Below are 23,700 nucleotides of genomic sequence, written 5' to 3' on the forward strand. Positions count from 1 at the left end.
TCAGGTACAAACAGGGATACAGTATGGAGTGCAGCAGTTGGCAAAAGTGAAGATGTAAGGGAATCATAAGAGTTCTGTTAGACACACTGAACTCCACAGGAACATAGAATTGCTCAATGAACACCCCTTTTCTACAGAGTTTAGAAAGTCTATAAACTTTAAAATGTTATATAGGTTACTGGGCACTCTGGGAACTCAACGCAACAAACAATGTGCAAATTAATGCTGAAAATCATTCGGAACCATTCTGAAAGAGGACAAGTCAGTAAGGGCATTTGTTGACTACACTTTTGGGGTTTAAAGCAGGTTAAATGCCTTTTGCACCGCTTTAACGGCATTGCTGTTTGCAAATTCGGCAGCGTATTGCGCATTAATTGTAGTCACTGTAGTACATTCAGCGGTGTAATGCACCTTAAATGCCTTTGGAATGCAGCAAATGACAGGGTGCCGCTGGCGGTAGGGGAAGGGGGCCCTGCTGCCACGGCGGGAAATACCAGGTGCCCCCCACAGCTCAGGGACCACTCTGCCCACCAGCAGCTCACTATCCTCTCCCTGCTGCTGGAGCGGCAGGTAAGCATTGGGCAGACATGGATGTACACAACATGGGGGTTTATTTTGCCCTAAATTGAAGTGTGTTTTTAAAAAACCACCACTTCAATTTAGAAAGAATTAAACCCCCGTGTCATGTACAAACACCCCAAGAGGCTAAATAAAGTTCTGAGAAATGCTGTAAGATTGTTCAAAGACAAACTACAGCCACTGGTGAGCTAACTTTTGTCTTTCAGTTATCACAAAGGAAGAGGCCAAAGCTGAGAACACCCTACTCACAACCTTTTCAAATCATATTGATAGTATTTTTTGCCTTGTGTCTCATAAATCTAGAAGGTATGCTTTAGTGCTTATACAGTAGTCCAAGTTTGATCTCAATACACTAAATTCCATGAATTTATTGCCTAACTAATGCCAAAACTATCAATTTTCACTTGGGGATTTTTAACCTACGAAACAAGAGATCAGTGGTCCTTTACGTCAATTCTGTTCATTTAGTTCAGAATCAATTTAATTCAATGATAGTTCCTTATCCCCAAAATCGGTTTCTACAGATGAGAGAGATAACCAAAGTCTCTTCCTCTTTCAGGTTCTATTTTTGTCACATTTTCTGATCCATTATCTATGAAATATTGCCAAGGTGACATCTTCATTCACCAAAGGAAGATTCAGAGTATATGGACCATGGTTTTAATGTTATTAAAGCTAGATTATTGTAATTCCTTCTTGCTTTCAGGAGTTCCTACACATCATCTGAAGCACAGATCATTTAATGCAGCAACTTGCTTCTTTATAAGCTGAGCACAGAACTCCTATTTTAAAACCTTTGCACTGGCATCCAGTCAAATTTTATATTTATTTTAAGGTCCTTATATTTACATTTTTAGTTCTGAGAAGCTGTGCTTCACATAATATAACCAGGCTGTTCTTCCTACTTGTCCCTCCATCCAGCTGGATCTGAATTGTTGGGTTATTTGGCCTATCTGTACTACAGTCCTGGGTCTATTTATACATTTCTAAAGTGTCCATCACTGTAGTATAAAGTATAGGTGCCAATATTTATGCTCAAAGGAGTCTTGTAACTTTCTCTCAATGGATGTGTCAGTGGGAGCTACATTTACTTCACTATATAATTTGGGACTTGTCTGTCTTCCCTGTCTTTAAAATACCAAAGAAATATGGATTTACTCTAAGTTTTAACTGTTTCTCATTGCTGACAGAGTCATTTTTACACTGACTTGTACATTATAGTGCCTTGTAAAAGTGCTGAGAAGGATACCATACGATGCGTGATTATGTAACACATGTGATTACAACATGTGTGATTATATAACATGTGTGTTTACAATTTAGCCACAAATCAGTGGGCCCACACAGCAACAGCTATATGATCTAGATCTTGCAAGAGTATTCTAGCATGAAGGAGAGGAAGGGGGACAATGAATACAATTTGGAAAGTTATCAACTAGGATGTAATGGCTGGGTTTAAATATTTGACCAAAGTGTCCAGATTTGGCATGCATCATCTCACAATATGTTATAATCAGAAACAGTAGGTTAAAAGTTAAGCTTTTCAAAAAGTACCACAACAAATATACAGATACTGGCAAGTACACAGGTACTGACAGCTTGCAGAAAAAGATGTACATTAAAGAAGGAAAAAACTATAACAGGGGAGTTTCATCAGGGCCAGCTATTCACCAAGGCCCCGCACCAGGGGAGGACTAGAAATAATGGGCACAAGCTGACTGAAGATCGCTTCAGACTAGACATAAGAAAAAACTTCTTTGCAAGTCAAGTACTGAGGGTTTGGAACAGGCTTCCCTCAGAGATGGGACAGCCGCCCACCCTGGCAATCTTCAAAAAGCATCTTGATGCCCATCTTGCTGGGGTCATCTGACCCAAGCAGTCTTTCCTGCCCAAGTGCAGGGAGGCTGGACCTGATGATCCAGCCCCTAAACCTATGAAACCATGAAAACATCCAGACAGGTTAAGAGCATTATACTGATGTTCCTTCAATGATGTGGGGGTGATCATCTCTTGAAAGGGAGTATTATCTATAAAAAGAAAGGGAGACCAGATTCATATGTCTCCTAATTACAAGACAAGAAGTGCATTTGCAGCTCTCTGGCTTACTACAAGGAATGCCATGCCAATGTGCCTCAGTCCTGAGCTAGGAGTCCTGGAGGTTGAGTAAACAAGTACATCTCCAACCTCCCTCAGCCTTTGGAGTCCCTGCTAAACCTCCCTTAAGTGACTGAGAGGGCCAGTTGTTGCTTCAGTGATATGTCCCAATAGGAAATGGCCTGAGACCAACAATTAATTTCATAACTGTCTACTGGTTAACTGCATAACCAGTAGACAGACAGTTATGTAATTCTTGACCAGGGTTTCCCCATCACTCCCAAGCCACACACTTATACAGCCATGCCCTCTGCTGGCAGGAATTGGACAGGAGGGTGAAGGAAGAGCAGATGGAAAGGCTGCACTCACATTCTCAAATTTTGCTCAAGTAATTATTTGCTCTGTATACAGGGGAAAGAGTTACAAGAACACTGTTCACTATGAACTAGAAATGACATTTAAGCCCAGGGACATCAGCCTGGCCATTAAGCTACCCAGTTCTGAGAGGACATTTCCGTTCTACTTTATTTTAATTTAATGTAAAAATTATGTTCTTCTTCCTTCATTGGACAGGAAGGGGGTTTTTTTATGATTCCCCAAACCATAGTCTATATTTTCTATTTTTTCCCTTTCCTACAAAATCCTGGTGTCAAACAGAGCTTCTTCCAGTGATGAAGCATTGTATATAAACCCACCTAGACTCCATCAGCTCTATTCCCCATACATATTAGAGGAAGCAGCCTTTAGAGACCATGAGCTGTTCACCGTTATGTACAGACATAACTCTTCCAAGAAGGTGATTTTCTGTCTAAGCAGTTAAATCAGTATAGATCAGTGTAATAGAGCTCTATACTATTATAACTTATTCCCCCTTCTTTATGAGGGAATAGCTCATTCCATGTTAGAGGGTAAATTGGTGACTCTACTGATATAATAAAAGTGGCCCAATTCAAGTATAGAGAGGAATCCTGAATACAATAATCACAGCCAGATCTTCCCTTTTTTAACACCTAGGAGATGATCTGAAGAAAGTACAATGTTCCAAAAATAATGCTACTAAGGCAAAATGTATTCAATTGAAGAGTCTCTCTTGTCCTTCGCCTATGGCATCCATTTGCCAGTAAACTCAAGACATAAGATATTATGCAGTCTCAAAAGGCATGTGGCTGTGTGGAGTGAGGTCTTGAAGTTTGTATATACATCAAGGGAAATATCACCATATCTTCCATTTGCTGCAAAGAGCAGAGGTTGAAGGTGAAGTGCCAGCATGGGGGGTAGGAAGTGGAAGCCAAGAAAGAAGAGGTGAGTAAATGCCTGGGGGGTCTGCCATGAAAAGAACAGAAAGCATTTTATAAACCTGTTCACTACAAGTCACACATTCATAACCATTTCCAAATGGAAGGCTGTGTGAAAAGCCAAAGCAAACATTCCCAATTCTTTTTGAACCTATCAGACAATATAGGAAAAATATGTGCATTTTATGGTTTGGGGGCATAACCTTTTAACTGTTTTTGCATTGTCATGTCCAAGCCCTTTTTTCTATTCAAAAATTAATATTTCCTCAAGCAACTCAGCTATTTATTTTGGACAATCATGAATTGCTGCCCAATCTTCTTCTGCAGAACAAGGCACAGAAGAGTTATAACATGACACCTAGGGGATTTCAGAGTGCACTGCAGAGCAACCATAATAATTTTTCTGGTGCCTTTTCAGCTGATGTGTGTGTGGCTGGCTTAGCAATTCAGCACTAATTTTTTATGTTCATAGTTGGCCCTAAGAAAAGCAGAAGTTACGGCAGGAGGGGGCAGTTGAAATGAACATAACAGTTTCTGCTTGTTTATTAGAACTGTGTTATGCACAATTCTGTCATGCTGTGAGCATGGTAAGATTTTTGGCACAAAACAATCTCCTGCTTTCCTGCTATGAACCACAGTCTCTCAGGCATCAAGTTAAGGAAGATGTCAATCAACTGCCTTCCCCCAAGGAGCTACATCAGCAACAGGATCCTGCATTGACAGGCTACAAATGATGGTTAAAGTGGATTTTTACAGAGCCAGTACAAGCAAATTCAGACCCAAGCCTGGCAAAGACTTTAGATTAATGTTGTCTTGTAGTTTTAAGTAAACCCACCGCTTAAGGAATTAAGATGCCTCCATTTCTTTCAAATCTCACAGCCTGTCTAAGCAAACCCTCCATTTTCTGTACCGCCAGAAAGAGATGTTTAGCCAGGGATGCCTCGAGCAGGGGTCTGGACTAAATGACCTTATGACATCCGTTTCAGCCCTACTTTCCTATGATCCTATGCAAGATACTTAATCGGACTTAAAAACAAGCAAAAAGAAGGCTTAGTGCCTAGGATTAAAAGGTAAGGATGAGTGTTAAAATACCAATGGGGAAATGGGATTGGTAGGAATTTCGTAAGCAACTGTCTCTCTCTCATTTAATAATGAAATAAAAATACTTATATAAATAAAGCATTTTTCAACAGGAAGGATCAAAAAAGTTTCTTTTCAGGCTATTCACACAAAGTAGACTATTTCTGGGTTAGTTTTGATAACCAGCCGCTTCATAAAATGCTGCATGGTAGTAGGGAGAGAATGGAAATCATGGCTCAAACATTGAGGTAAAACCCCTGCAATAGCACAGAACATCATGAGATCCCTCAGACAAGAAAACCAGGGTAAACTGTATCTTGGTTTAAGGTCCAATCTGAAAGTTTCACACAACAAAACCTACAAAACTCAATCTAATTTAGGGGTGTCAAAGATATAATCCATGGCCAAATCCAGCCTGCTGAGACGCTTTATTCAGCTCCCAGTGCTGCCCCTACATCTCATAGTTGACCCACGCGACACATTGGACCAGCCCCACATACAGCTCCCAGGATGTATGCCACACATGGTGCAGGATGCATGCTGCATGCATGGCACATTCCAGATGGTCCAGGATGCATGTGTTGCACACCTTGGCTGGTCTGAGATACATGGGTGATCCATAGGTCCAATCCAGCCCATGGACTGGACCTGCACCAGTTATCCAGCCTGTAGGACCAGATGAGTTTGACACAGCTGATCTAACTGGTAGGGAGGAAAGCTTGAGTGCCCCTTGCTGGATCCAGAACTGGGACACTTGCTTGACTTAATTTTGTCTGGGCTAAATTATAAACCAAGTCAATCTCATCTATTCCCCTCAATTCGCAACACAACTGCTCAGCCCTTAGGCTCAGATGCTGAAGTGAAGGTGGGCTAAGACTCCTCCAATTATAATACTTGTCCAGTGAGCCTTTAAGACTCTTTGTTTGCTTTGTTTGAGGGCAGTACTGCTCACAATAAGACTGATTTTGCTAGGGAAAAAAGTAGAGGAAAAAGAAGTAAGAATCTAGCCACAAGAGAATCTCAGAGATACGGTTTCAAAAACATATAGCACAAAACCTCTCTTTATCACAGGAGGTAGGCACCCACTTCGAGGGCAGAGGTGTTCAAACTTGTTAATCTCTCTTCCAAACTTAATTGAAATGGAAGTCCTGGATTCTGCTTGCAGGTCAGCAACATTTCTGGGACTTGTGCAACAAGAAGCTGATGCTCTGCCGTCTCTGAGTTCACATGTCAATTCCAAATTTGCATTTTACAAATTGCAAAAAAACCTCAAGCAAACCAACAATAAAGCAAACAACTAAGCCAAGAAGTCTTCTGATTGTGGTCCCATGTCTGTAAGACACTAGCCTGTGGTTCAGCAGAAGCATTTAGGGGAGCCTGAAAGTTAACCAAGTATCTGAGAACTTAAAAGCATTTACCATGATAACTGTGAGGGAGACTGTTAGTCGTGACACACCGCTTACAAAAGAGGCAGCTCCAATTGCAGCAAAGAGTCCTGGGTCAATCCATGCTCCATATCCATTAGTCTGAACACCAAAAATGGATACAAGGATCAAGCCAACTATCCTGCCGTATAAAGCTCCTGTGTACCTGCATACAAGACAAAGAAAATTTGGGTGTAAATTTTGTCAGCTACATTGTTTTCCAGATTTTTTTCTTTCAATTTTCTTATCTAGTATTTCATTCTGCCAGCTCTACTTTTGTGAGAAAGTTCTGTCAGCTGTGGTAAGAGAACTTGCTTAGTGCCAACCACTGTAGCTTCGCGGTACAACACTGACTTATGGTGATTATCAAGTCTACCCCACTTAGGATGAAGGAGCTAAAATAATCAGAAAGAAGAGGAGTGCTACAACACAATATTTAACTTGGGCTGAGCAAAAGTGGGGTTTAGAGGCATATAGTAAAGTGATAAGAGCCATCAGACCATTTCAAACAGCAAAGTTATATATTTCTACTGTTCCAGCCTCAAATGTTTTTTAAATTGTAATCCTAACTCACAAGCATACTCCTGTAAAATAGGCAGGTATGATATTATATCCATTTTATACCTTGATAAACTAAAATGAAGAACAGTCAAATTACTTGTCCACAGTCACAGAGTGAATCAGTGGTGAAACCAAAAATGGAAGGCAGAGTCTTCACTCCCAGTCCCTTGACTATACCAATAGACTACACCTACAGCACTAGAACAAATTCTTAGTACAGACAGCCTTCTGATAGTGGGGAAATGGTAGAGTTGAGTCACAGCAGTACAATCCTTGTATAAAGAATTTGATTTATAAAGATATGGATTCAAGTTCTAAATAGAGGTCTTGGATTTGTGTAATCATTTCTCTCTGTCAGCAGTAGTATTGTATTTTATGAACAGAGATCCAGGTTTTCCATTCACCGTGGAAAAACCACAGTAAAAAGTTATTTTCTCTTTTTAAGGAGAAAAACGGATTTAAAGGAGAAAAACATGGGAGATGGCAAGTTTCCCCTCGTAGGCTGGTGCGGGCAGAGGCAGAGCAGGCTGGTGACTGTTGGCTCGGGGATACCCACCCCTGCTGCCCTCCCCAGCCCAGTGGGTGGGACTTGGCACAGCAGGGCAGAGTGGTGTGCGGTAGGGAGGCTCAGTGCTGCTGCCAGGAGTCCCACACTGCCATGGCAAGGCAATCCCTGCCCGCCTGGCAGCAGCAGGTGTGGTAATGCAGAGTTGTGCCCCCCCACTACTGCTGGGTGGGCAACAGGCACCTCACCATGGTGGCATGAGGGTCCCCGTGGAAGCACGTCTCCTCGCTCTGCTCTACCACACACTGTGTCCCATTCACTGGACCACAGAAGTCCCAGGGAGAGGGCAGCAGGGTGGACAGCCCAAAGCCCACAGCCATCACCCCGCATCCACCCCCATGGGCTCCACTCTAGCCGTACTGCCCGTGGGGGAGCCGGGCTCCATGCTCCACTTGGGCTGCAGCAGCTGCTGTCTTGCATGGGCGGCAGCCGGGGCTCGGGTGCTACAGGCTCCTGTCTGTCCCTGGCCCCTTAGACCTGACATCTGGGGGTCCCCTCTGGCAGGAGTTGCAGGGCTGGAGGCTGCAAGTCATGAGTGAGGGGCACTGGCAGGGCTGGGGGGAGCTGTGGGTAGGGAATGAGGAGCACCAATAGTGATTGATTACTGTGATTGAGGCATTGGTAGGCTTTCAAACTGCTTTAAAATTGAAAATATATCAATAAAACATGGTGTTCAACTGATACCTATATATACTCCTCTCTATATATTTTGCAGTTTTTCATTTTAACCAAGGAAAATGCAGATTTTGTGTTTTTTAATCAGAGAATTTGCAAGGGGGTGTTAAATCGGAGAATTTGTGATTTTTAAACAGAGAAAACTAGGATCTCTGCTTATGAAGCTGGAAATATTTGGAGAGCATCATCATATCTCCGCATTACCAAATTATTTTTCATTGACCAATTTTTTCATAGACATAAGCAATTATTTCATTTTATTGATATATGTTGTCCATTTATATTAGGTTATACCAATCTGATTACCAGTTCACAAGCACAAGTATTGGTTGTTAAAAATATAAATTGCCCAATACTTTATCATCTATTTTTCACCAATTACTTTCCAGTAAATAATGATTTAAACAGTTTTGAAATTCTTTCAGTACTTAACTGGAACCCATTCTCCACCCATATCATCATCAGTGCACTCTGACTATATTCTTGTTCAGACTCCCACCATTTCTGCAAGGATTTAGCAATAGTACCAGAGCAAATAACTCACTAAAGACACTGGTATGAGCCAAAAAACTAAGCTTCAAATGCAAGCCTCCCCAAAGGTAAAGATATATAGATCCAGTCCATTATGGACTTGAGATTCAAATGCGAAGCCTGATCTGAATCTACACTTCTCCAGTTATAGAGCTGAAGCCAGTTGTGAAGGCTTGCTGTTGATCCCATAACTATTCTAAATGTCAGGGCTCCTTAGTACAGTGTCTATCCCCAGATGCATGCAGATGGTTTTACAATTGAACCTCTTCTTTTCAACCAGATTTGTACAAAGACATCCAGTTCTAAATAAATAACCCACTGAAAGCAAGTAGAGAATTGTTATTGGCACCCTTCTACTCACAATTCAGATTACTGATTCACCCGTATAGGCTTTTTGTATGTAAAATATAAATACAGATGTGCAATGCTTACAGCATAGGTATGACCAAGCCACTAGCAACAGCAGAACCTGCAGTCCAACAGGAGAGAAGGAAATAAAATGCCACAGCTATGAAGAGAGAGGTGTATCCAAACTCTTCATGAGTCCCACGTTTGAACAGGTACGCAATTCCTCTCCTCCCATTCTCAGCTAGGAGTGCAGCAGCTTCAAAGGAAACAAAAAAAAAAAAAAAGGAAGAGAAGTGTTCACCATATTAGATAGATACTCATTGTAACAGTTCTTATATCTTTCAGTCTCAAATCAAGACTAAATAAGGTTCATGCTGGTCCATGTACATCAAGGAAATGAGGCCTGTTTGTATTTTCAGTCTGAAATCGGTGTTCTTTTCTTTTAGCTCAATGGTGCTCAACCTGTTTCTTTGGCAGGCCAGATGGGCAGTGCCTAGTCCCTCCGTGGGCTACATCCGGCCAGTAGACCCAATCCAGTGCTCAGGAGTGGTGCAGCGGGGCCCCATCCAGCTATACAGAGGGAGGGCCAGGGGTGGGGGGGGCAGCCCAGATTCAATCCAGCCATGTGGGGGAAGGGAGGTTGTCATGGCCACAAACCAGCCCTGGCACCAACTTGGCTGAGTGGAGGGAAGGGAAGGGGGCATAGCACAGCTCCACGGGTAGAAGAGGGGTGGCCTAGGTGCATAGAGCAAAAGGGGCATGGCCCAGCCCCAATCCAGCCCTGCAGGGGGGAGGGTTGTGATCCTGCTCAACCCCACTCCATGCAGCTTTGGATTTTGGCAGCAGGGAAGGGTAGTAGTATTCATTGCCACTGCTCCCCTGCCGCTAAATTTCCCTGACCCATGAGGACCCTTGCAGGCCAGCTTCCAAGGCTCCACAGGCTGCATTTGGCCTGGTTGAGCACCCCTATTTTAGCTAATGTAAATAAAGGGAAACAGAAGCCATTTAGGCAAGGAAAATGAATGTCTTGACTTCTCCCTTTATTAATTTTTCAGAAAAGCTTTCTTTTCCCCTCATCAAAAGTATTATAATTGACAAACTTCTCAACACAGTTTAAATGGGGGACTTGGTTCTCCTCACGTCTCTGGGGAGGGAAACAATAAATCCCCATTGAAGGAAACATGTATTATAGCTAGCTAAATATGTTTGGAGACCAAATTAAATTACATAAAAACAATTTATTCCTAGGTCCTATTCAGTACACTTTTCCTTACCTTGGTTAAAAGTTTGATTGTAATATTTGACTCCATCTGGCCCAATCCATGGTGTGCCAGGTGTACAAGTATATTCTGCAATTTCCCTCTTGAATTCTTTTGTGCTTAAAAATTAGAGAATTAGAGAAAAGAGTTATTATTAAATAACTCTTAATTCAGCATGCTTTTTCTCATTATGCTTGATGAAGGAATACTGTAATGAATAGCATAATGAAATTAGGACATGTTCCAATAAAGTTACATTCATTTTTACTTTGATCTTAAACTGAATAATATAGCTCTAGCCTCTTATCATATTAGTAAAACATCTTGTTTACTTTTTACCTGGAGAAAACCGTAATGTCGTGTTATACGTGATGTTGCAGCACACCACCTGCACCCTTCTTTTCAAAATTCTAGATCATCCCATGTTTATAGCCATGGATATCTCCCAAAATGTATTCTTTCCTGTATCTTCTTGTGGACCCAAACTAATTTTGATTAAGATTAGAACTTAATTTATTAGCAGTTACAGTCTGCTACATCATTTTCTACTACTGAAAAGCTACATTTCTGAAATTAAAGGATTAAGCGTTTCATTTCCCAATGCTAGAAAAAAAAAAGGTCTATTAAAAAAAATATCCAGTGCCCCAACTAGTCGTGATCTCCTTAGCAGGGAAGCATTATTGTAGCTCTGTAAAAAATCACCAAACCAAATTGTTCTTAACAGGTATTTCTGCATGTAAATATAAATCACTGGTGTCACAAGACTCAAGAGATGTGTGCATTAGGGTTTTTTTCTGTGCAGAGAAGAGAAAAGCCACATGCACCTCATGGTGACAAGTGTTTTAAGATAAAAAAAAACTTCTAACCAATAGAATGGGTCCTAGCAGGACACACATCACCTCTTCTGTATGTAACACTACCTCATGGAAAATCCTCAAACGATTGCAACCCATACTAAAACAAGACCCCATTTTTAAAGATATCTTTTCAAATAGACCACCCATCCTAGCCTTTAAACCAGCACCAAACCTTGCTAACCTCATCACCAGAAGCAAACTCTCTATGACCTAAACTATACCCAATGGATCCAGACCATGCCAGGACAAGAAATGCAAAACCTGCCAACATATCCCCACCATCCCCACAATAAATACACCACACAACAGAACCATCACCATTCCTGGATCCTACACCTGCACCTCCAGAAATCTAATATATCTCATCCAGTGCATCAAATGCCCTGATAGAAAACATGTAGGAGAAACCAAACAACAACTATGCACCAAAACAAGTCAGCAGGCCTGGATGAACTGGAAGGGGGGGGGGGGGAAGAAGAGCAGGAAGAAATAGGAGAAGCTCGGTTTACCAGGGTACCCTTTGGAATAACCAGGAACAATGGCCACAAACTGACAAACACTTTTAGCTTCTCTCATTCCTTGGAGTCTCAGACCAGCAGAGACTCCCTATTCCTGATAAAAGGTGACTGCACCCAAAAGCTTGCTAAGAACTTTTTTCCAACTACTCAGTTGACCTAATAAAAGATATCACATCTAACCAAAGAACACTACCCCATGTGCACTCTTCCTTTGTCTTTGGATAATACCCAGCACATTTTTTGGTACCACCATAGTACAAGTAATGACAATATAAACCCCCTTTCTCCCAGCTACTCAGGAAATTGGTGCTTGTTGGCTTACCCAATCCCTGCCCACAAATCCAAAGGACAATGAAACATATCAAGGTTCCAGTTAACATCCAATCAAAGAAAAGTTCTTACCTATTTAATGGATTAAAAAAAAAAAAAAACCCGCCACATTCCTAACTGAAATAGATGAGTTAAAAAAGTTGTTTGTAGACCAAACCTGTTAGGATAAAATGCATGAAGGGAAAGGACTGGAAAACAATTCTTGCCTACCCCCACATAAATGGAGGAAGAAGGTATAGGCACAACGTAGTTAAAGCATATCATCATAGGTCCATGGGCATGAGTCTGAAGCCTCAATCCACACTTGTGCCAAAGGCCACCCTCTATAGACCCTGCAGCAAATTGGCACATTTTCATTCAGGCTACACTGGTACCAGGTCAGACTTGTCTGGATGCAAAGCTGGCCACATCCTTCTCTTGTGTGCAACTGGCTCCAAAATGGTATGCCAATGGCCCATCTCAACAGGGTTATCTGTCTCCTGCTAGAGCAGTGGTGCTCAGCCTTTTTATCTGGTGGCCCAGATGGAAAGTGGTGGGTCCTTCCGTGGGCTGGATTCAGCGAGTGGACCCAATCCAGTGCCCAGGGTGAGCACAGCAGGGCCCCAGCCACACAGAGGGAGGTGAGGGGAAGCCCAGCCCTGATCCAGCCATGAAGGGGAAAGAAGCTGAGCACAGCCCCAACCTGGCCCTCCAGGGGGGGAAGGAGGCATGACCCAGCCCTGATTCAGCCTCACAGGGCAAGGGAGCATGGCTTGTCTCCACAAGAGAAAGGGGGACTGCCTCAGCCCCAGCCTGGCCAGGTGCAGGGGAGGGGAAAGCATGGACCAGCCCCATGGGAGGGAAGTAAGAAGGCAGCACTGGGTAATGTGGGACCCCTACAGGATAGGCTTGACAATCTGGTGATTGCGGCAAATGAAAAAGCTGACCTCTTTAATGAATTCTTTGCCTCCATATTCCTGAACAGGGACTGGGACATCTCCTCCATTAGAATTGCAGATGGACCCAGGGGAGGCAGCACCATGCCTAGGGTCAGGGACAACCTAGTTAAGGGTTTGGATGTGTTTAAATCACATCACATCAACTTGTGGAGAGGCTGGAGGTGTTTAAATCAGTAGATCCAGATGCTCTTCACCCGAGGGTGCTGAGGGAATTGGCAGGGGTCATAGCAGGGCCCCTGGCATGGGTCTATGAGCGCTTGTGAGGCACTGGCCAGGTACCAGAGGATTGGAAAAGGGCCAGCACGGTCCTGATTTACAAGAAGGGGAGAAAGGAGGACCCCAGCAATTATAGGCCAGTTAGTCTCACTCCGTCAATTATAGTCAGTTAGTCTCCTTGGGAAGACCTTTGAGAAAATTATCAAGGAGTACATCTGCAAGGGCCCAGCAGGGGAGGTAATGCTCAGGGGCAACCTTCATGGGTTCATTGAGGGCAGGTCCTGCCCAACTAATCTGGTTTCTATTTATGATCAGGTCAAAGTCCCTGGATGAGGGTGGATGTCGTCTTCCTGGACTTTAAGAAGGCCTTTAACATGGTTTCCCACCATATTTTCTTTAAAAAACTTGGTGACTGCAGCATTGATGCCTACACAGTCAGATGGGTGGCAAATTGGCTAGATGGCTGCACCCAGAGAGTGGTGGTGGACAGGTCATATTCAACCTGGAGGGATGCGTGCAGTGGAGTCCCCCAGGGCTCAGTCCTAGAGCCTGTACGGTTCAACATCTTTATCAGCGATCTGGATGTGAGTGTGGAATGCATGCTGTCCAAATTTGTTCATGACACCAAGTTGAGGGGCGAGGTGGGCACTCTGGAAGGGAGGGACAGAATCCAGCTATATCTAGACAAATTAGAGGTGGACGGATGAGACTAGGATGGAATTCAACGCAGACAAGTGCAAAGTGCTGCATCTAGGGACAAAGAACCAGCAACACACCTATAGGCTGGGGAACACCCTTCTTGTCAACACGGTGGCAGAAAGGGATCTTGGAGTCATTGTTGACTCCAGGATGAACATGAGCTGCCAATGCGAGGAAGCAGTCAGTAAGGCTAACCGCACCTTGTCATGCATCTAGAGATGCATTACAAGCAGATCCAGGGAGGTGATCCTCCCCCTCTATGCAGCATCAGTCAGGCCACTGCTGGAGTACTGTATCCAGTTCTGCGTACCGCACTTCAAGAGAAATGTGGCTATCATTGAGAGAGTCCAGAGGAGGGCCACTCGCATGGTCAAGAGGCAGCAGGGCAGGCCCTACGAAGAGAGGCTAAAGGGCCTGAACTTATTCAGTCTCCACAAGAGAAGGCTGAGAGGGGATCTGGTGGCCATTTACAAACTCAACAGGGGGGACCAGCAGAAATTGGGGGAGGCTCTGTTCCCCCTGGCACCACCCTTGGTTACTAGGAATAATGGCCCCAAATTGCTAGAGAGAAGGTTCAGGCTGGACAGCAGGAGACATTACTTTACAGTTAGGGCTGCCAGGCTCTGGAATGGGCTCCCAAGTGAGGTGGTTCTCTCTCCTACCTTGGGGGTCTTCAAGAGCAGACTGGACAGATATTTGGCAGGGGTGATGTGACCCTGGCACCCATTCCTGCCCGGGGTAAGGGGTCAGACCTGATGAACTGTTTAGGTCCTTTCTGACCCTAAGCATATGATACTATGAAATAACTAAAAACAGTTAGGCTCTAACTTGGATCAGCTTGACTATTTTGACTCAGAGGCAGAAAACATAGAACTGTCATGGTTTCAGATGCTTTTTCTATATAATGTTAAAGCAAAAACAACTTTGTTTTGAAAAAATAACATTTTATAAGCAGGTAGCTCATAAAATGCAAAAAGGACATTGGGGTAAAGAAAGAGGCTTTTCCTTATAATTATCCAAATCACTGGGATAGGTTTGCAAAACCTTGATATTAAGTACGTGATACAAATTACTGTGTTTTTTTTTAAAGAAAATTGAAATATTTATTACAGTATATAGCATTTATTTATGTAACATATAACAAACGATAAACTACAACTTGCAGTATATAAAGTCTGCATTTTATTATACTTTTGTAAGTTATTCCAATACTGTTGTCATAGGAGGCAAGTAAGTTTTCATACTGTATTACCTGAAGATAATACAACTATTTCCTAATAGTACTATCTGCACCATTTCCGACTGGTTATATATATTTCAATGCGTGAAAACAACTGTCTTGTAATTTAAAATATGAACATTTCTTATCCAAATTCCAATGTTTCTTCACAAGATGCTACTTAGAGGGAGGGAGGAAGGGAGGTGCAAGAGAGAGATTCGAACAATGAAACAGGTTCAAATAGGCTTATATGCCATATAGCAATAAGAATGCACATGTATTTGATTGCAGTCACTGCATGCCTAAGTACTACCCATTTGAAAAGTTTAAATAGACAAGAACCATTATCTATTTTGAACATTCAAATCTGGTGAGATTATTTGATGTTCATAAAGATGTTCTTAGAAAATAATGGATACTATTAGCCTTTTGCTTAAAAACACTTGGGCCACTTACATTTCTGTATTGTTTTTCAGCTGAAAAGTTCTCAGGGTTCCAACTGGAGTGCAAGGAAAGAAGTACGGCAAATAGACTGTAATGGTGACAGTACATAGCTGCAGGTATAAAATAAAAAGAACAAAAATTTTTTTTTTAAATTAGCAAGTGAGATAAAAACATACAGGAAGAAAATGTGAAGGATCCAGACCCACCAACATCAGCAGCTATCACAAGAAAATGGTTGTGCAGCATGTACCCAAGAGAACCTAAATGATCACCCTTTTCCAAAAACAGTCATTTAGCCCTCAATTCTGTAAGACAGTCCATACAGGCAGGTCCCTATGTCTACACTGAGCTTCAGTGAAGTCAATGGAAGTCTACTGACAAGGAGCTCTTTCAAGATTGGAAGCTGTAGACTCTACATTGCACATGGTAGAGACCTAGGATCCATGTACTTTTGGGTAAGCACCTATCACCCCTGTGGATACTGAAAATTATATCTTGTGCTTAAAAGTCTAACTACATCCAATTAATGACTAGTTATTTGTAGATATTTTTAAGGACTCCTCATAATATCCAAATATCTATGGCTAAGTACAGATGTTCAAAAAGCCCAAGGCAGAAGCACTCCAAGTATTGTGCTTTACTCTAGTACTCTAGATTAGGTCAGGAGCAAGCAGAACAGACATTTGCTGTTCTGTAAGGGGCACTCGCAGCCTGCCTGCACTGCTTGAAGCCAGCAAGCTAGGGGCACTCCTGCACACCTCCCAGGAGGCTGCCAAAGAATGCCAAGCCTAGCAGCGCAGTTGTCCACCCCGATTAGCCAATGCAGCGCCTCTCTTCAGCTCCACGCCCCTGCCAGCTGGCTGCTGTCAGCTCCAGTGGCTGAGGGTGGTAAAAGGGGAGGAATGGAGCCCTCTGCTAATGTGGACCCCTCACCACCAGGTCTTCAAGGGGGCTGGGCTGTGCCTGCCCAACCACACAGGGAGGAGACAGAGCATTTTCTGTCTCCTCTCTGTGACAGCCTGGGGGTGAGGCTGAGCTGCATGAGCACCAGACAAGACTAGCAGGTCACCCAGGAAGGGGTCTCTGGGATGCTGGCAGAATGCAACCTACCTTGACTCACAATGGGATGTACTAGAGAAGTTCAACAAAGTGCTCTTACCTAAAATGCTTTATCCTGATGCCACATCAACCCAGGGTTAACTTAGAGCAGGATCCACCATTTTTAAAGCACTCTGTGTATCACCTTTGTGATATATCTGTATATTCAATGCAATATACCTTTCAACCCTTTCAGAAGTCTCTTCTAAATAGATTTATCAAGAAGGTGGCAAGGTGGAGACTTCTGAAAGGTTTGAAAGGGATATTGTTCAGATGCTCAGTGGCAGAAGATTCTTAGCACTGACAGATTATACGTGTAGAGATTACGTTTAAAAAAGCATTGTTATCTTCCCTAAATGAGAAGCCCAACCATCAGTATTCCCTTCTGCTGTTATCATTTTGGGGAGGGTATTAGAGATAATACTTGCTTAAAACATGGAAACTGTAGAAATCAGTAGTGTGCATAGATTCCAGCTACAAAAATGACTCAATTACAATCTCATTCCAAATTGCCCCAAAGTCCAAGTATGCTTGGGCTTTGAATTTTGGTCTAGCAATTTTTATAGCTCTAGCCAAATGAAGGTGAAAAAAAAAAAATCAATCTAACAAAACAGAGAGTGTATTAAAAATGTGATCCTTCCTAAACTAGTGCCTAGATAGATATTAATGAATTGCCAGACCATATAAGCATCTTTTGAGGCATAAGCAACATATTCATGTGCACTGTGGAAGGTTACTAAAACAGTTAAAGTACTTTTATGGAAACATTGAAGCTGAGATGCAACTTTTTATCTGCAGTTGTAGCTAATTGTCTTGTAAGCATAAATTTCAGCTCCTTTGTGTGCCTATATCTTAAATGTTAGAAGTTTCTGGGAAGCGCCTTCTAAGGGATGCAATTCTGAGCGGGGAGTGGTTTGATGGTTACAAACCCTAGGTCAGGTCCTGTTTTTGCACAATCTAAAATAATGATAGTTCAGATCTAAGTCACTCTTTAGCTCAGCTCCCAAAGTTGAAGATGGGTGGGAAAACTGGATGGACTGGCAGTTGCAGTTGTGACCTATCTCCACAGCTAAATTAAGCTTGAAAAAAAATAATCCTCTTAAGTAACTATTAGGAGTTCTGATAAATTAAAGTATATCTATATATATAGTCTGAAATTGTTTGCCCAGCTGAGGGAAATTCCAAGGTTTTAGAACCTGACCATTTGTCATCATGATAAGGAATAGGAAAATAAAACCATATCTGCTAGGTCCTTGGCAACACTATCCACATTGTGATTTCCTCAAGCATGGAAAAGTGAAAAATTGTGGAGAAGCAAATGAAGGTCAAAGGTCAGAAAAGTGCTTATAAAGACAGACCTCTCTATTCTAATGACTGAGATTAGAAAATCAGTTCCAATTAGAAAGTAGGTACTCGATGTTATCTCGTGGGTGTGGAAGCCACCACAATAGTTTCCTTCCACATTTAAATGTAGACCTGTTTACACAAGGTTATTTTGGGTTAAAAACACAGTGATACAATGTCTTTTATCAATTAAAAAAATGCATCATATGGTTCTCAGATTAAAACATTACCTCCTGCCTCATTTTTTTGCCAAAGCATAAGACAGGGACTGTGACCTGAGCAGAACCTTTTAGGTACAAGGGAAAGGAAAGATGGTCTGAATAAAAGTCCCTGTCACGCAGTACATTTTTTACATTGTGTTGTTGGTTGTAGCCGTGTTGATCCAAGGACATAGGCAAACAAGGTTCTTTGGGTAAATGTGATATCTTTTATTAGACCAACTAAACAGTTGGGAAAACTGTTCTTTGCAAGCTTTGGGGCACAAACACTCTTCTTCAGGCATGGGAAGAGTTTGCTGGTGTAATCTGTGTTCTCCTGGGTAGAATAGAAGCCAATATACAAAATGAAGGTCTGTGAAAATGCAAATGCGTGGCAGTGAGGATCAGAGGAAATGGGGGACAATAGGTGTGAGACAAGTAGGTGAGGGAGGGAAAGGAAGGAATACTGACCTGGTGATAGAATGTAGCTGGTAAAATGCAGACGGGTTACCTCATGTTACCATACATTTCATAGACTTTAGGGCTGGAAGGGACCTCACAAGATCATCGGGTCCAGTCCCCTGCCCAAAGGGCAGGCAGTCAGCAAGGGTCAAATGATCCCAGCAAGATGCACATCCAAGTGTTTTTTAAAGGAATCCAGAGTAGGTGCCTGCACCACCTCTGGGGGGAATCTATTCCAGGCCCTGGGGGCTCAGACAGTAAAGTTTTTCCTTATGTCCAGCCTAAAACAGAGCACCACCATGACAGCGGGAACAGAGTGGGGGTGCCATCATGGCAGTCCTCCACCACCTCCAAGGAACAGGGCCATGGCAGGGGGGCAGGCCAGCAGTGGCAACACGGGGTGCTGGTAGAGGGGGACAGAGGGCAAGCTTCCCTGCCCCTCTCCCCCTCCTGGGAGGTGGCAGCAGCTCGGGGTGGTAGGTGGCAGCTCTGCCCCCGCCCACCCCCAGCCCATCATTCTTGACGGGCAATTGGCTAGTGTGTAAATATATATATATATATATATATATATATATATATATATATAGGCTTATTCTGTCTGCTCGGAGCTCTCCAATTGGTTGTCTAGATTCAGCCACACACACACACAAGTATATGAAAGGTATATGAAAGACTTGTAATAGCAAAGAGAAAGCTAGACCTTTCCAAGTGACTGGGAAATTGCTTACAATTAGACAGATCTGGCTTAGTAGTGTTAAAATAATAGTTGTTACAACCCTGAACAGCTAGGAACAAAGTTCCTTTGGAAAATGTGTAGTTTACATTGGAATAATAAAAGGCACACATGACGGTAGTATGCTTTGTATTAGATTAGGGCTGTCTAGCTTCTAAGCCCCTGGGGACATGACATGTGGGCTGCACCAGGGGAGCCACAGAACACTGGGCTGCACAGACACCCAGTCTCCCCACTGCAATGTGCACACTTGCAGGCACTGTGCCCATCCAGCTCCTCCCTGCACTGCCAGTCCTCCTATCCCCACCACACATGATCCTGACTTCCTGACCCTCAGCTCCCTGCACTGCATCACACTGCCCCACCCTCTGCAGTGAGGGCAGATGCAACAGCTGGAGGAGTGAGGGGGAGCCTGCAGACTCCAGCTGCTGTACCCAGTTAGGGCCAGGGCGAGGGGGGTGGGGAGCAGCAGCAGCAGCTAGGTGAGACCCTAATTTAATACCTTGAGGGCCATCGGTTGGACAGCCCTGTATTTAATTATAAACTCTACAGCTCTCAGTTTTTCATGAAGATGTGTTGTTCAGTACCAACACAATGAGGTTCTGGTTCTGCTTGGGGCCTCAGGACACTAATAGAACACTATTAAAAAATAACAACATACAACAGAACTTGGATCATTCATATTTGGGTGGATTGCAGTAGATTGCCAAATTACAGATTAGCTATGCAGCTGTTTGCTTTAGCTTTTGCATCAAAGGGCATCACTTCTCTAGTCATTAATAGTCCCACAGAGCTGACCAGAAGAGTCGTGCCCTTCAAAATTGAAGCTGCAGCAAACCATGTGAGCATTGAAGCAATCATACACAGCTGCTTGATGTCCCAGGTTACTTCTCAAACCAACACTACAGTTTTTCTTCCCAAACCCCACCTTGGGAAGAAAAACCTGCAGCATCCTGATAGGCTCGGCAGTGCTACACTGGCTAGCACTACGGATGAAAGGAACTTGAGGGTCATGATTGACCACAAAATGAACATGAGCCTTTAATGTGATGCAGCTGCTAGTAAAGTGAGCAAAACACTGGCTTGCATCCATAGATATTGACATCCTGGGATTTGCTTGACCATTCTCCCCTTGTACTCGGCTTTGGTGAGGCTGCACCTGGAGTACTGCATCCAGTTTTGGGCTCCACAATTCAAAAAGGATCTGGAGAAGCTTGAGGGAGTGCAGAGGAGAGCCACATGCATGATCAAGGGTCAGGAAAATAGACCTTATGATGAGAGCCTGAGAGCCATGGGACTCTTCAGCCTGGAAAAGTGCAGGCTCAGGGGTGATCTGGTGTCCACCTATAAGTTTATCAGGGGTGCTCACCAGGATCTGGGGGAACATCTGTTCACCAGAGCACCCCAAGGGATGACAAGGTCAAATGGTTACAAACTCCTCCGTGACCGTTTCATGTTGGACATAAGGAAGAATTTCTTTACTGTCCAAGCTCCCAAGGTTTGGAATAGACTGCCGCCAGAGGTGGTTCAAGCACCAACTTTGAACACTTTCAGGAGACAATTGGATGTTTATCTTGCTGGGATCCTATGAAGTCTGCCGAATTCCTGCCCCTCGGGCAGGGGGCTGGACTCGATGATTTTCCAAGGTCCCTTCCAGTCCTAATGTCTATGAAATCTATCCCAGGAGAGCAAAGTAACCTAACCCTAAAAATTATCTGGGTTCTCTTAGGTACACCAGACATGGGGCTGGACAGTAAAAATGATTAAATATTTGCTTGGAATGAAAGAAGGAAACACAATTTCCTAGCAGACATTATGTAGATTGTCAAGGATAGAAGCTGTAGTCCCCAAGGTGCTCAAATTCAGCAGTCATTGAATAAACAATACCGCAATTTGAAAAAAATGATATCCTGCTCCCGTAGGATCTTACTCTTTTAGCCAAGTATCATTGCATGGAACTGAACTGTTTCTATAAGTAAATTCATAAAGGATCCTTTCCTTCAATATTGTTCCGCTCAAGGAGCTGAGCTCCAGTCTGGGATAAAAGCAGGATGAAGTTAATAAGCAAACAATAAGACTAGATATAAAGAGATGTAGGAAACAGAGGTTTCCACACCCCAGTTTTCAAATGCTAAAAAAATTTGTTAGTCATCTTGCAGAGAAATTAGAAGTGTAACCCAGGGGTGCTCAACCTCTGGCCTGTGAATCCTTGGAATCTGGTCCACAGGACTCCCCATAGGTCAGGAAGTTTGGCTCTCATGGCTCATGGAAATTTGGTTCCCATGGCTCTCAGGCTCTCATCTCTTGATGAGGCTGCACTCACCAAAGTGCCACTGGGGGTCACAAGAAATAATGGCCATAAGCTAGCAGAGAGCAGATTTAGACTGGACATTAGGAAGGACTTCTTCACAGTTCGAGTGGCCAAAATCTGGAACGGGCTCCCAAGGGAGGTGGTGCTCTCCCCTACCCTGGGGGTCTTCAAGAGGAGGTTAGATAGGCATCTGGCTGGGGTCATCTGAACCCAGCACTATTTCCTGCCTATGCAGGGGGTCGGACTCAATGATCTATTGAGATCCCTTCCGACCCCTACGTCTATGAATCTATAGAGCAACTGGGCACTGCCCATCTGGCCCACCGGAGAAAAAGGTTGAGCACCACTGGTATACACTCACCAATGGGTTATACAACTCAAGCTATAACAATTTATGCTTTTAGCTCTGGAAGGTCTCTAGTTCAATACTCCATGTGTGGCCCAAGAGGTGGTCATTAAAGAAGTGTGTGGAGCTTTCTGGATATAGAAAAGTTCATACTTATTAGGCCTCAAGGGTAATAAAATTCTATTTTGTGCCTGCACACCCAGGTCCATTTCCAGGGCAATATTGAATTTACTTTGATCAAGGAGTCTCTTATTCCTAAAAGGCAAAGATTTTTATTATTTAAAACAAGAACTTGTTTTTTCTTTCTCCAAATGAAGTAAATAGGTGACTGAAAACAATAAAGTCTGAGGTAAAAGAACATAGACTGATAACAGGCTATAATTTAATAAAAAAGTCCTCTCACAGCAATCAAGTTGTATATACATGGCCCAGTGCCCTGTTTTAAGTCCTCTCTATTCTGCCATAACAGTTACAACCATCACACTGGGGGCACACAATTACAATATGGCTTATATATCTGATGTGTTTTTCCATATGGTTCTCTTTATATAATAACCAAAATAAATATGTGCCCTGTTATAGCTGGGCTTAATGCTGCATACACCACTGGCTTACAACACTGACATTACTTTATTGTAGACAGGACCCAATGTCAACATACGTAAAAAAAAATAGTAGAATTAAATCTGTAATAATTTCTCTCTCATGGTCATCCAGTAACTGATACCAAAATCATCCTTATAATTCCTCTTTCTTGATACTAATGTCCTTTTGTTGCCTCAAAGCACTGGCTGGCTTATAGGCTCATTTGGGCAAGCAGGATGAGAGGATCTGTATGGGTGGGCTTTCTTCTTCAGCAGAGAAGGGGATAGAGTTTGAACTCAGAAAATATGCTGGCAAGCCTGCCTAAGTGATGTCAACAGCATGAGGTTTTGGTTTGTTTCTCTGAAAAAAAGAAAAAGCACAATAGGGCATTCAGACACTTTAAAGTATCTGAAAACCCAAAAAATTCTTCAAAGACTGAAAAAAATTATGGCAGCTGGGTGCTCAGAAGAAAAGAAATAATGTGGAATCAGAATCAGAATAAAATACAATAGAAGACTCCTAATCCTTCATTCCTTCTGCCCCCCCAAAATACTTAAATCCATTACTATGTTTATGAACTCAGAAATGATGAAAATGCACCTACAAAACATAGAAACCTTTTAAGCTTGCCATACTTTTCTAATACTCCTCCTAATAATCCTTTGCATCAATAAAAACTGAGCAGAAGACTAGGTAATTTCAGGCACTGGAAATAAGATAATTCCTGAAGCTCTTGAGCAACATTCAAATGTTGTAAGATTGAACTGAAACCCTAACCCTTATTCACCATGTATAAACCTTCCTCCAAAAGAGAAGAAACTAGTCTTGCTGCTGTACTTTGATATGTCATAGTCCTATGGGCTTAAAAACTCCTAGAAGCTTTTTACATGTATAAACTGCAGATATAAGTGAGAGATCTACTCGAGTTCACTAAAAAAAGACCCAAAACATGAAAGCAAGATGACCCTTCAAAATAACAAGTTGATGAGAAG

At 42.8% G+C, this 23,700-nt stretch overlaps 1 protein-coding gene across 3 annotated transcripts in view; it reads right to left on the bottom strand.

The window, feature by feature from the left end:
• Positions 1-23,700, bottom strand: part of LOC102570620 (H(+)/Cl(-) exchange transporter 6) — a 133,564-nt gene that overhangs the window by 90,237 nt on the left and 19,627 nt on the right. For all 3 annotated transcript variants that reach the window (XM_059724106.1, XM_059724107.1, XM_019498718.2), the window contains exons 7-10: positions 15,645-15,742; positions 10,427-10,530; positions 9,237-9,408; positions 6,467-6,638 (exon numbers count right to left, since the gene is read on the bottom strand). In XM_059724106.1, the coding sequence (XP_059580089.1) occupies positions 6,467-6,638; positions 9,237-9,408; positions 10,427-10,530; positions 15,645-15,742 (546 nt within the window). The remainder of the gene's footprint in view (positions 1-6,466; positions 6,639-9,236; positions 9,409-10,426; positions 10,531-15,644; positions 15,743-23,700) is intronic.

This window comes from Alligator mississippiensis, chromosome 3 (assembly GCF_030867095.1).
Source record: "Alligator mississippiensis isolate rAllMis1 chromosome 3, rAllMis1, whole genome shotgun sequence".
Lineage (NCBI taxonomy): Eukaryota > Metazoa > Chordata > Crocodylia > Alligatoridae > Alligator > Alligator mississippiensis.